Raw genomic sequence first — 11,422 nt, 5'->3', positions numbered from 1 at the left:
AAATCAGAAGTTTCTTAAGCTCAGAATGGAATCGTCTGCAGTTTTATTAAAAATAAACTCAGTGTATATGTACTCCTAAATTTGATGACAGTGATACAAAAATAGACATCTCTCTCTCTTTATTCTGTTTACTCTAAATTGATGTTTAACAGTAAAAACACTTCCCTAAAGTGTATGTAAATATCTGGTTTCAATTGTGAATATACTGCTGTGTATTGAAATTTCTCTTGTTTTGCATAGAAATGTATTGAACAACATACAGCATAATATATAAAATAACAATTACCTGAGTAAGGTAAGGCTGCCCCGGGGCCTCCTCCCGGTGGGACATGCCCGGAAGACCTCACCCAGGAGGCATCCAGGGGGCATCCTTGTCAGATGCCCGAACCACCTCAGCTGGCTCCTTTCGATGTGGAGGAGCAGCGGCTCTACTCTGAGCCCCTCCCGGATGGCTGAACTTCTCACTCTATCTCTAAGGGAGAGGCCAGCCACCCTTTGGAGGAAGCTCATTTCCGCCGCTTGTATCCGGACGTAGATCGACTGGTAAATTGAGAGCTTCGCTTTTACACTCAGCTCCCTCTTCACAATGATGGACCGGTGCAGCGTCCGCATCACTGCAGCCACAGCACAAATCCGTCTGTCGATCTCCAGCTCCCTTCTCCCATCACTCGCGAACAAGACCCCGAGATACTTGAATTCCTCCACCTGGGGCAGGAACTCATCCCCTACCCGGAGTCGGCACTCCACCCTTTTCCGGCTGAGAACCATGGCCTCAGATTTGGAGGTGCTGATCCTCATTCCCGCTGCTTCACACTCGGCTGCGAACCATTCCAGTGCAAGCTGGAGGCCTTCACCTGATGAAGCCAATAGAACCACATCATCCGCGAAAAGCAGAGATGAGCTTCTGAGGCCACCGAAGTGAAAGCCCTCCGCCACTTGACTGCGCCTAGAAATCCTGTCCATAAAAATTATGAACAGAACTGGTGACAAAGGGCAGCCCTGGCGGAGCCCATCACCCACCAGTAACGAGTCCGACTTATTGCCGGCAGGGCGAACCAAGCTCTTGCAACGGTTGTATAGGGATCGAATGGCCCGTAGCAATGGGCCAGACACCAAATATTCCCGCAGCACCTTCCACAGGACACCCTGAGGGACACGGTCGAATGCCTTCTCCAAGTCCACAAAACACATGTAGCTTTTGCCCCCTGGTAGGGTCTCCCATGGCAAATTGGTCCTGGGTGATGGACCAGACAAAGAGCGATTTAGAAGACCCTCATGAACAAAACATCAAGGGAACAGTTTACCCTGCCCGGGATAGGGTTACCGGGGCCCCGCCCTGGAGCCAGGCCCGGGGAGGGTGCCCGAGGGCGAGCGTCTGGTGGCCGGGCCTTAGTCCATGGGGCCTGGCCAGGCACAGCCCGAAAAGGGGACATGGGCCCATCCTCCCGCAGGCCCACCACCTGCAGAAGGTGCCATAGGGGTCAGGTGCATTCTGTGCCGGGCGTCGGCCAGGAGCGGAGTGATCCCCGGCTGCCAAGACTGGCAATTGGGAAACACAAAGCCGCTGATCACAAACGTCATGTTAAAAAGAAGTATCTGCCTCTAGGAAAAGTATTCTACTTTGAAGTCCAACTGGAAGTGTTCATTCTGATTTGTTTGTTGTTGTTTCTCAGTGTGACGCCTTCAAGCGCGCCAACAAAACAGGAGAAGTGTTACAACCCTCACGACCCCACACTTACATTTGTAGATGGAGAGGATGATTTGGACTGTAAGTATCATGTGGGCACTTTTCAAAGTGACATCGAACCAATTCAAATCTAAAATATAAATAATGAAAAGAATTTAAAAAAATAGTTTTATGTGTTTTCACACTAACCAGAGTAAAAAAGAATGCATGCGCATTTATTCGTGTGTGACATTGATTTTTTTTACTTCTGTGTGATTGTTCTCAGTTTTGTATGAAGGCTTCATATCTCGCAGAGCTAAGATGTCCTGTGGTCACGCTGTGACCCCGACCTCTCTCACCAACTGGTGTCGCAGGTTGTTGGACCAGGTAGGCCACTGAAGGTTGGCTTTGTTAAAATACACAAGCAAACAAATAAAAACAGCATCCGGCAGGGTTGCGTTGATTCTTAACTTGACTATGTTACATCTACGTGAATAAATAAAGAATAATGAAAACAGTGGCCAATACATCATTGTTTTTTTATTGGTGTGACTGTAACGCTTACTGCCATGTAGCGGAGACAGAAAGAAGCTACGCTGACTGAAATCAACACACAGAGCGTTGAAGTGCTGTAAATTCATGAACTTCTCTCAGCAGAAACCTGCTGTGCTCGCAAGGAAATAAATAAAACAGTCAGAAATGTTCAGCTTCCGTCTTCTCTATTGTAACTTGTAGCATTTAAATGATTTAAGTTAAATTGCCTCTGCACTGAAACCTGTAATACATCAGTGAGGCTTCAGTGTAGCTTTGAATTCCACCTGTTCTGTTACAGCTGCGATAATTTCAGTGTTTCTCTAACGTAAAGAGCATAAATGACTTTCAGACAACATATAGAAACAAAACTCTGTGTTTCATCAAATATTTGTACATATAGATGGACATTTCTGATGTATGATGAAATATTTCTTAATAATGTAACTTTTTGAAAAAACTCAACTTGTTTGATGTTTTGTTTCCGACATGTGAGTCTAATCATTCTCTCACCTCTCCATATTTTAATAAAGGGTAGAAGCAGGTTTGTGTGTGGTGGGTCTGGTTGTAGTGCTGAGTGGACTTTTGCTGAGGTTTGTAAAATGGCTCTTCTGACCCCTGAAGAAATGGAGTACTTCCAAAAAACCATGGAATTCAACGCTGCCAGGCAGACACTTACTACTAAGTTGGTAAGTGTTTCATCAACATGTTATTATATACTGTGAATTTAGACTTAATAGACATTTTGCTATTTATAAAATGTTGCCCCACCTCTGTCTCCATGTAGTGTCCTGGATGTGGATTCGCTGTGACGAGAGAGAATGGGTCAGATTTGAATGTCCTCTGTAAAGTGTGCACAGCAGTAAAAGGACGGCTGTTTGAATTCTGCTGGCAGTGTTTGAGGGAGTGGAAGGGTGCACGGCCTCGGAAGGACCGCTGTGGAAATCGTGGCTGCTGCAACCCATCACTAGAAACACTAAAGAAATGCCCAGATATCACATTTCATGGGTATGACGATGAGTTTGAGTCCGAGTATGAGGATGACAATGAGTTTGATTCTGGAGTCCTTGTTTGTCCCTCTGTCCGTGCCTGTCCTACCTGTGGTTTGCTGTTGGAGCACAGCACGATGGCTTGCCCATCAGTTGATTGCCCTCGATGTAATGTGACATTTTGTTTTGTGTGTCTGAAAAACTCTGGCGAATGTTTGACCAGTTGCATTGCTGCCCCCAGACAGACCTCTATACCTGTGTGGAAGAAGAAATAATGGGAAAGAAACAAGGCTGATAAGTTTTTCTTTCATTTATTGAGAGTGCCTTTTCTAAATGAATTCACTATGCCGTGTTTTAAATTCTCTGCTTTGAATAACATCACATAATAAATAAAAATTGTTGTGTTTTATTACTGAGAAATTTACTACCAGATGTGATCTTTACAGTTGTGTCATGTCTGAAGTCTAATGATAAATCTGAAAAATGTTGTTCATTTATAAACTTAGAATAAGATTAAACATTCTGTCTGCACATTTTGTCCTCTGGTTAGTTACATATGTAACACAGGTTGTTGTCTCCTAATCACACATTTTGATTGTATTCCTAGCTACACATTGATAAACTGTTTAGAGAAAACGTTTCTTTTAGTAAAATTTAGTCATGTTTAATCAGTATCAATGTAAATAAAAACGTATCTCTTGGGAAGAAAAGCCAGCAAAACCAACTTCAATAAAATCCTGTGGATTTTTATTTATTCCTTAGGTCCTACAAGTGAACACTGTCATGTAAAATGTGATCCTTCATTATAGATTATATAAAAATGGTCCAAATGAAATATTGACTTAACAGTTAAATTAATACAGTAACTGAGTTAAAATGCAGATATTGTCATTATTGTTAGGTTGCTTATACAGTATCAGTATCAGAACGCTTCGTCACTTTGTTCTGCTGAGTTGGGAAATGCAGGAAAATCAGTTTTCTTTATTCTTCATTTGTACAAAAAAATGATAAAGACAATATAAATATATTTAACTCTTAATCTGATTAAAGTTTAGTAGTTTGAAAGTTAATTATTTTTTTAGTTTCAGTGTGATTCCAGAGGATCAGTATTTTAATCTGTTTAAGTTATTTAAAAGCATTGTTAACTTATTCACATGGATTGCGCTGAGGTAAACATTTTGTAGAAGAACTTCTATTTCCCCCAGTCCAAGTTATGATATGTGATATTCAAAGGAGCAGCTTCCAGAGCAAAGGGGCAGGAAGGTGTCTCTTTCTCAAGACGATTGAAGTTTACCGGGTTAGCCAAAACATCTGTTCTCCTTGGTCCCAAAGTCCCACTGCTCTGCTCATTTCCTGCTTGGCCACACCTGCTTTGACCTCTTCCTGACGTAGGTGGTGTTCTTCTTTGTAGAGTTGGATGTCTCAAGACCAAGACTGGTCTTGGTCTTGAGACCACTTTTACATGGTCTTGGTCTTGAGACCACTTTTACATGGTCTTGGTCTTGTCTTGGTCTCGCTGTCTCGGTCTTAGTGGTCGGGAGATTTAGAGTCAACAGTATCCACGACACACAATGTAACGTTCGATAATGTGTCGTCCGCAAAAGCATCAGCTCTAAGAGCCGTGCTTAGAGAGTGCTTTGTAGTGAATCAGAAGAATCGACTCCCATTGAGCGAGAGCCGGCTCCTCACTTAATTTCCTTTCGCTGCTCAGCTCTCACACAGTGGCTCAGCTATGCTCCAATCCCTCCATATTGTGGCCAACCACATGCGAGGATATAGGATAATATCATTATGTGAAAAACAGAGAGGGTTAGAGACGCGACAGTCAAGTGGAGCGTGTGTCTGTCCTCTCAGTAAGTGAGTGAGACAGTCGACAGCGGTGAGGAGGAGTGCATCGCAAAAACACATAAATATGCCTGACACCTGTAAACGAAGCAGCATCTGGCTGCAGTTTAAAGACTTTTTTGTCTCGGTCTCATCTCAACTTTGTCTTGGTCTTGGTCTTGTCTTGGTCTCGATACCCTCTGGTCTTGGTATTGTCTTTGTCTTGGTTTAGGCGGTCTTGAATACAAGTCTACCTCTGTGCCCCATCACCAGGTTGCTCACCTGGGCCTTTAGTCTCAGATGTCCACTGGAAACTACCTATTAACTAGAACTGTCCATGTCAGTGTTTGTTATGTAACCAGAACAATGTTTGGTTTGGTTTTTTGCTTCTTTACATTCTGTTTTTTGTGCCAAATGAAGGCTAGGAGTGGATTCATAAGTCCTGTTGTACAAACATTCATATTAAGTAATTTCAACACCCAGTTTGATGCACATTTAGAACACTGCAGTTGCAGAATTAACACAATAATCCTCCAAACTCTCCAAATAAAGTAATAACTCCAGGTCATAGTGGTAGAAACACAGCGCCACTGGTCATATCAACTTTGACTGTATGGTGCAAGTTACCAAAGAAAAAGTGATAAAACCCATAAATCATCACATAAACAAATAAACCTGGAGCCTCAGAAGGAAAGTAAAATCGTATAAGTGCTGATCTGCAGTCATATGACTTCTTGTAACTGCTGGAGAGAAACTGAAAGTGAAAAAAACAGAATAAATAAAACAGTCTTGTGGACGTTCCCTGGTGTGTGCAGAGGTCAATTTCTGTGTTTACTGCTCAAACCTGAGAACGATAACAGGTGGGATCCAAATGAACAGAGTGTGGCTAATTCTGGGAAAACTGAAATTTTTAATTTGTCCCAAGATGATGTGGTTTCACTATGAAAGCAATAGAAGTTTGACTTCTACAGTTTAGCATGTTGTTGCTTGCAGGGCAACATCTAAATTCATTTTTCCTCTTTTTTTGTGCACGTAATGAACAGCTTTACTGTGTTGTGAGCGATACACCAAACACAGAGTTTAACCAGTTAAAGAAGTAACAATATTTTAAAGATCCTTTCACACATTTTCACTTTACATCAGGGACTGTAAGGCCACAAAAGCTTCAGCTTCTTCTTTTGGAGAAGGAATTTTCAAAACAAGCTTTTTCATAGCTCAGTCATTTTCCAGGTAATGAAGCTGTGTGGGAAGAAGCTGGGATGAGAATCAGCACCTCCAAGTCTGAGGCCATGGTTCTCAGCTGGAAATGGGTGGAGTGCACATCAGCACATGTGGTCAGGGATGAGCTGCTGCCCCGAGTGGAGAACTTCAAGTATCTCGAGGACTTGTTCATGAGTGATGGGGGAGTGGAGCGAGAGACTGAGAGGCACTTTAGTGCTTTACTGGTTAAGTGTGGTGAAGCGAGCTAAGAGTGAAGCTGGTGATTTACATGTTAATCTATGTTCTTCCCCTCACCCATGGTCATGAGCTGTGGGTACTGACTGTGAGAGTTAGACTGTGGATACAAGGAACATAGTTTCGTCTGAAGGGTGAGGGCTCAGCCTTAGAGAGTGGTATCATTGTTGTTGTTATCGTCATTTTATTACAATCATGCAATAATAAATGTGGGGAATTCCATTTGTTTTGTAGATGGGGAAATAAACATGACAGAGGTTTTTAGAGTGCCAGGGGGAATCCTGTGTTTAAAGTACTTTCACTATCACTTTCTCTTCAGACATTTAGAATACATCACATGAGTTACTGTTAAATAAGTTGTAAAAGCTGAGCATTACATGGTCAGTTTATGTCATTATTATGTTCGTGTAGCCAATGTTGCACCTTTTAATATTTTACTGAATATGAAATACTTGCGCGTAACTGTAAAACATTTTATTATTATTATTGATATAAACCTGTGGATTTTTCTCCCTTCCTGCCTCGTTATTCATCGTATAATGATCATGTAAAATTTTATTATTTGTAATACCTTATAATTCTTTATAATCCTATTTCTTCAACGTTTACACCTGAGGCATTTCACATCTGAAAAAGATTTCCTGTGTCGTTGTAGTGGAACATAACATGTCACAAAATAATAAACAATTAGATTTAAAAATATAATCCAAGATCATTTGTGAACCAAAATGTTCAAATTAATCTGAAACACAGAAATAATACTCATCACGATGCATGGCAGATCAGTTTAGAAATAATTTATTAAACATGATTTGAAAATTATTTCAAATGTTGCCATTGACATAAAAACCAGAAACTACTGAACACAGGCTACAGGAATCCTTTTTCTATTTATGTACATCATAAAAGGATAATGTTGTGTAAAATAATGTTGTGTAAAATAGGAAATTGAAAACAAATTTCTTTTTTCAGCTTTTATCTTGTGGATGTTGCTCTTTGTACTGCTACATAATTATAATAATATGAGGTTACACACACACACACACACACACACACACACGTTTAAAATTTATATTGGATATAAAGGTGATATTCTCTATACTTATTGTTTAAGTGATTAATGTGAGCTAAAAGATCAGAAATCTAAAAAGGCTCTGTTTCAGACTGCGGATCTGTGTGATGTCAGTGAGAGGAGATAATCCTAATTTGTCATCCCTGGAACAGAAGCCCCACCAACGTAAATAAAATAAAATAAAATAAAATAAAATAAAATAAAATAAAATAAAATAAAATAAAAACTTAATCATTATATATTCCGAGCTGAGAACCGGACTATTCATTTATGCGTGCAAGTGAGCGAGCTCCATGTAAAAATGAAGAAATGATGAGAGAAGGAAAGTCGGAGATGCCAGACTTAAATCAAAATGATGCGTTTTCTCTTCTTCGCGTATTTATAATTCAGTCCATCCTGTTCATTTGACGTGGTCACATGAATTAATGATGGACTCCTTCACCCTCCGTGAACCTTCCTCACCACCTGCACAGTCGAGCCGGCTTTGATTCCACAATCGGCCAGTGATGCAGTGGGCCGGTCCAGTGGCTTGCCATCAACGTGCAGCTTGACATTTTCCTCAGTGCATCCTAAAACACCTTAAGACAGGACAAAGAGGATTTTACATTGCAGCCTTCAGACTAAACATAGCTACAAATATGTCCTAAATAATTATAACATGTTCCCTCCATTAGAGTGAGTGGCATTAGAGGTTGTTGTTTAAAATAATGGTGATCGTTGTTGCGAGTTAGCAGTTTAGGGATTTTATCAGTATTATACAGATTTAGGCTAACTGTGTGTGTAACTTTACAAGCAAAAGAAATCTGTTTAAGATGTTTGCGCGTTTGTTCCACATTTTTAGTAATCCCCCCCCCCCCAAAAAAAAGGCATGTTAACAAAAAAAAACAGAATATGCTTTATAAAGTTTGCATATAGATTAACTAAGCACTGATAATTACATTTTTAAAATGTATTTATTTTCACATTTTTGGTTATTTACCTAGGATGACGATCGTCTTCAGCATTTCCATTATGAAAGAACTCACAGCCATATTAAGCATTTCGGTGTGCAGCGGCATCAGATGCACCTGACCTGCAGGCGTGACAACGGCGACTCCTGCCATTATTTTGTTCAGGAGGCGAATGTGCCTTCCAGCTTCTCCGTCCAAAGATTACGCGAGGTGACGGTTTGTTTACGCTACTTATACCTCCCACTCGGGGTTGGAGGCAGGCTGTTGTCAGTTCGTTGTTACGTTTTAACAGGGAAATAAAACGCTAACGTGTCATCGTTGGGATTTTTCGGTTATGATGATACTCAAGCCATTATCAACATCTTTTTAAAAAACGAAGTGAAAGCATTCCTGTCTTCTTTTTATTGTTTCGCAGTCAACACGGTAAGTATAAAGACATGGGTAAGTAGGGAAGATAGTTTCAGTTGTTTAATCACTCCTTATCAAATCCAGTGTACGCTACCAAACGTTTCGACACGCCTTCTTAGTTCATGTTTTTTCTTTATTTCCATGAGTATTTACATTGTAGATGAACACATATGGAATTATGTGGTAACCAAAAAATGTGAAATAACTCAAAATATGTTTTATATTTTAGATTCTTCAAAGTATCGGCCCTTTGAGCTTCAGAAGGTAGTTTTCCAACAGTCTTGAAGGAGTTCCCAGAAATGCTTGGAACTTGTTGGCTCTCGTCCCTTAACTCTATGATCAATCTCATCCCAAAGTAGTTCACCTGAACAGTAGTGGTTTTTGATATGAGCGACCTGGGTCGTTGCCCAGGGCGGCATGGTGGTGGGGGGCGCCATCACGGGCCATCAAAAAATAGTTGATTGCACCCATGCTGCAACGACATCATGCCAGCGCATTTTTGGGATTGCATGAGCACCGATCGGTTTTCTATCGCCCATTTGCGAGGAGTAAGGGCGCCCTCTGTTTGTTTATGTAATTGGATTGCACTTTGTCTCTGTAGCCCCTTGTCTTGATCAAGTGCTGCTTTTGACAGTGCTGCAATATTTCCGACAGAGGAAACAGACCCAGACTTTGACAGGCAGCTTTGTTCACTTCTAGATATTGAGGAGCTTCTTCAGAAAGCTGTTGTAAAAGTTGGTAGACCAGATAGTGGAACTATCACCACTATCTGGTCTACCCAATGCCATGACTCCAGACAGGGTTGAAAGATGGCCTCAGGATTTCCCAATTCCTACATTTTCCTATGAGATAGAACTTGTACTTGGTGAGGGTGATGTTGCTTATGAGAGAAAAGGAAAGGCTCTCAAGTTGTTTAGGGAACAAAAGCATGACATTCTTGAAATTCTTGCAGATAAAATGCATAGTTTCAATGCATACCCCAGTGATCGGGATGTATCAGTGGTAGCTGAAGCTCTTGTCACTAAGCATCCTTGTCTAAAGGAGCCTGGATCACAGACAGGTCAGCATGGGTGCAAAAATAGGACGTTTAAGATGGGGAACTATCATGCTAAATTGAGTCGGGTTTAATCTGTAAACCTAAAAGTTCAAATAAAGGCTAAGCATGTAAATGAAGTTCACCACAATGCCCATTATTCGGTGTAGAAATGAATCTCCTTATTAAAAGCATGATTTCAAATGTTGTTCAGATGAATACTGGAAACTACCTAACACACCCTCATCAGTTTGATATGTAGCAGAACAATGTTTGTTTAGTTTGTTTTTTTTGCTGCTTCACATCCGGCTTGTGCCAAATGATGGCTATGAGTGAATTCATCAGTGCTGTTGTATAACCATATAAAAAATAAGACATTTTAACATCCAGTTTGATTCACATTCAGAAAACCACAATGGTGAAAGCAACACAACAAGCCCAGAAAATCTCCAAGTAAATCACTCAGAGTCTCTGATCTGTAGATCAGGTACTTTCCTCAACTTGACTATGTGGTGCAAGGTTCCAAAAGTAGTGTGATAAAACCAATAAAGTCATAAAATAAATAAATAAACCTTGACTCTCTGCAGCACTAACAGGGATTAACTAAAATAAAAGTGTATAAAATAATGACGACTTCTAATCTGTAGTCACATGACTTCTCATAACTGCTGGGTTGGAATCAAAAGTAACAAAGAATAAATAGAAAAAATCTTAGGGGCATTCCCAGGTGTGTGCAGAGGGTGTTTACTGTTCATTCAAACAGGTGAAAGATTAACTGATGAAATCCAAATGAACTGATTGTCAACAATCCCAGGAAAACTGAAAGGACAGGGGAAGGAGAGGGAAAAAAGAGGGACTGGGAATCTGCTGACAGAAAGAGAAATGAGGTGAGGCAGATGGGGGTGTGCAGTGAGGAAAGAATTTGGCAGGTTGACACAGCCTGGTGAAGCATTAGCACCATAACACCAATGCCAGCACACAGAAAACTGTCAATGGAAAACCCAATAAAGATCACAGCACAATGGCAAGATGAGAAGATTCAACAGAGAGATAAGCCTTCAAATTTGTCTGAAGATTATGTGGTTTTGCTAATGTTTTAATAGTAACCTGCAACACACCCAGTGAGCGTGATTCAAAGTGGATTTAATAAACACACTGCAATGTGGAGAGAAACATCCCAGCCAAAACACTAGGATCATCTCTGCTCATGGCTGCCACCCTGAACTCTTTTGTACACACACAGACAAATACATTACATGCTGGCCCATGTCACGGGAGGCTGTACCTTCATTATTCATTATTTTTTGTGTAGTTTTTATTGAAGTCTAATGTCTGCCTTGGTTCATTATTTGGTTCTAGGAGTCATCACATTCTCAGTTTTCAAATTTACAAATTAAAAGAACCTCAGTATTTTCACCCTGAAGAACAAAGAGTAAAAAGTGTTCTTTCATCAAAAGCTGAACGATGAGTTCACTGCATTCAAATCACCCCTTT

The 11,422-nt window shown here is 40.6% G+C and overlaps 2 protein-coding genes and 1 long non-coding RNA gene across 3 annotated transcripts in view; 2 read left to right on the top strand and 1 right to left on the bottom strand.

The window, feature by feature from the left end:
- The window catches only part of LOC146581175 (protein NLRC3-like), a 442,961-nt gene that overhangs the window by 334,468 nt on the left and 97,071 nt on the right, over window positions 1-11,422 (top strand). The gene's annotated exons all lie outside the window — the stretch shown is intronic.
- Window positions 61-3,717, top strand: LOC146581181 (uncharacterized). Its single transcript, XM_085267570.1, has 4 exons — window positions 61-1,768; window positions 1,953-2,053; window positions 2,731-2,886; window positions 2,985-3,717. The coding sequence occupies exons 1-4, from the start codon at window positions 1,276-1,278 to the stop codon at window positions 3,459-3,461; spliced, it is 1,227 nt and encodes a 408-aa protein (XP_085123696.1). The 5' UTR covers window positions 61-1,275; the 3' UTR covers window positions 3,462-3,717.
- Window positions 7,248-8,677, bottom strand: LOC146581180 (uncharacterized). The gene is made up of 2 exons (XR_014891312.1): window positions 8,517-8,677; window positions 7,248-8,115 (listed from the first exon to the last, which is right to left on the bottom strand). It is a non-coding gene; the product is annotated as an uncharacterized LOC146581180 (long non-coding RNA).

Source organism: Mchenga conophoros, linkage group LG3 (genome assembly GCF_057382185.1).
Source record: "Mchenga conophoros isolate Kocher_MC1m ecotype Shallow Benthic linkage group LG3, M_conophoros_male_GT1.1, whole genome shotgun sequence".
NCBI lineage: Eukaryota > Metazoa > Chordata > Actinopteri > Cichliformes > Cichlidae > Mchenga > Mchenga conophoros.
This window is presented reverse-complemented; position numbering and strand designations above follow the sequence as displayed.

Bases quoted from the DNA above. Each gene is read 5' to 3' on its own strand.
- LOC146581181 (XM_085267570.1), top strand. From the start codon at position 1,276: ATGAACAAAACATCAAGGGAACAGTTTACCCTGCCCGGGATAGGGTTA. The intron at 1,769-1,952 runs GTAAGTATCATG...GATTGTTCTCAG, and splicing joins TGGAGAGGATGATTTGGACT to TTTTGTATGAAGGCTTCATA. The intron at 2,887-2,984 runs GTAAGTGTTTCA...GTCTCCATGTAG, and splicing joins AGACACTTACTACTAAGTTG to TGTCCTGGATGTGGATTCGC.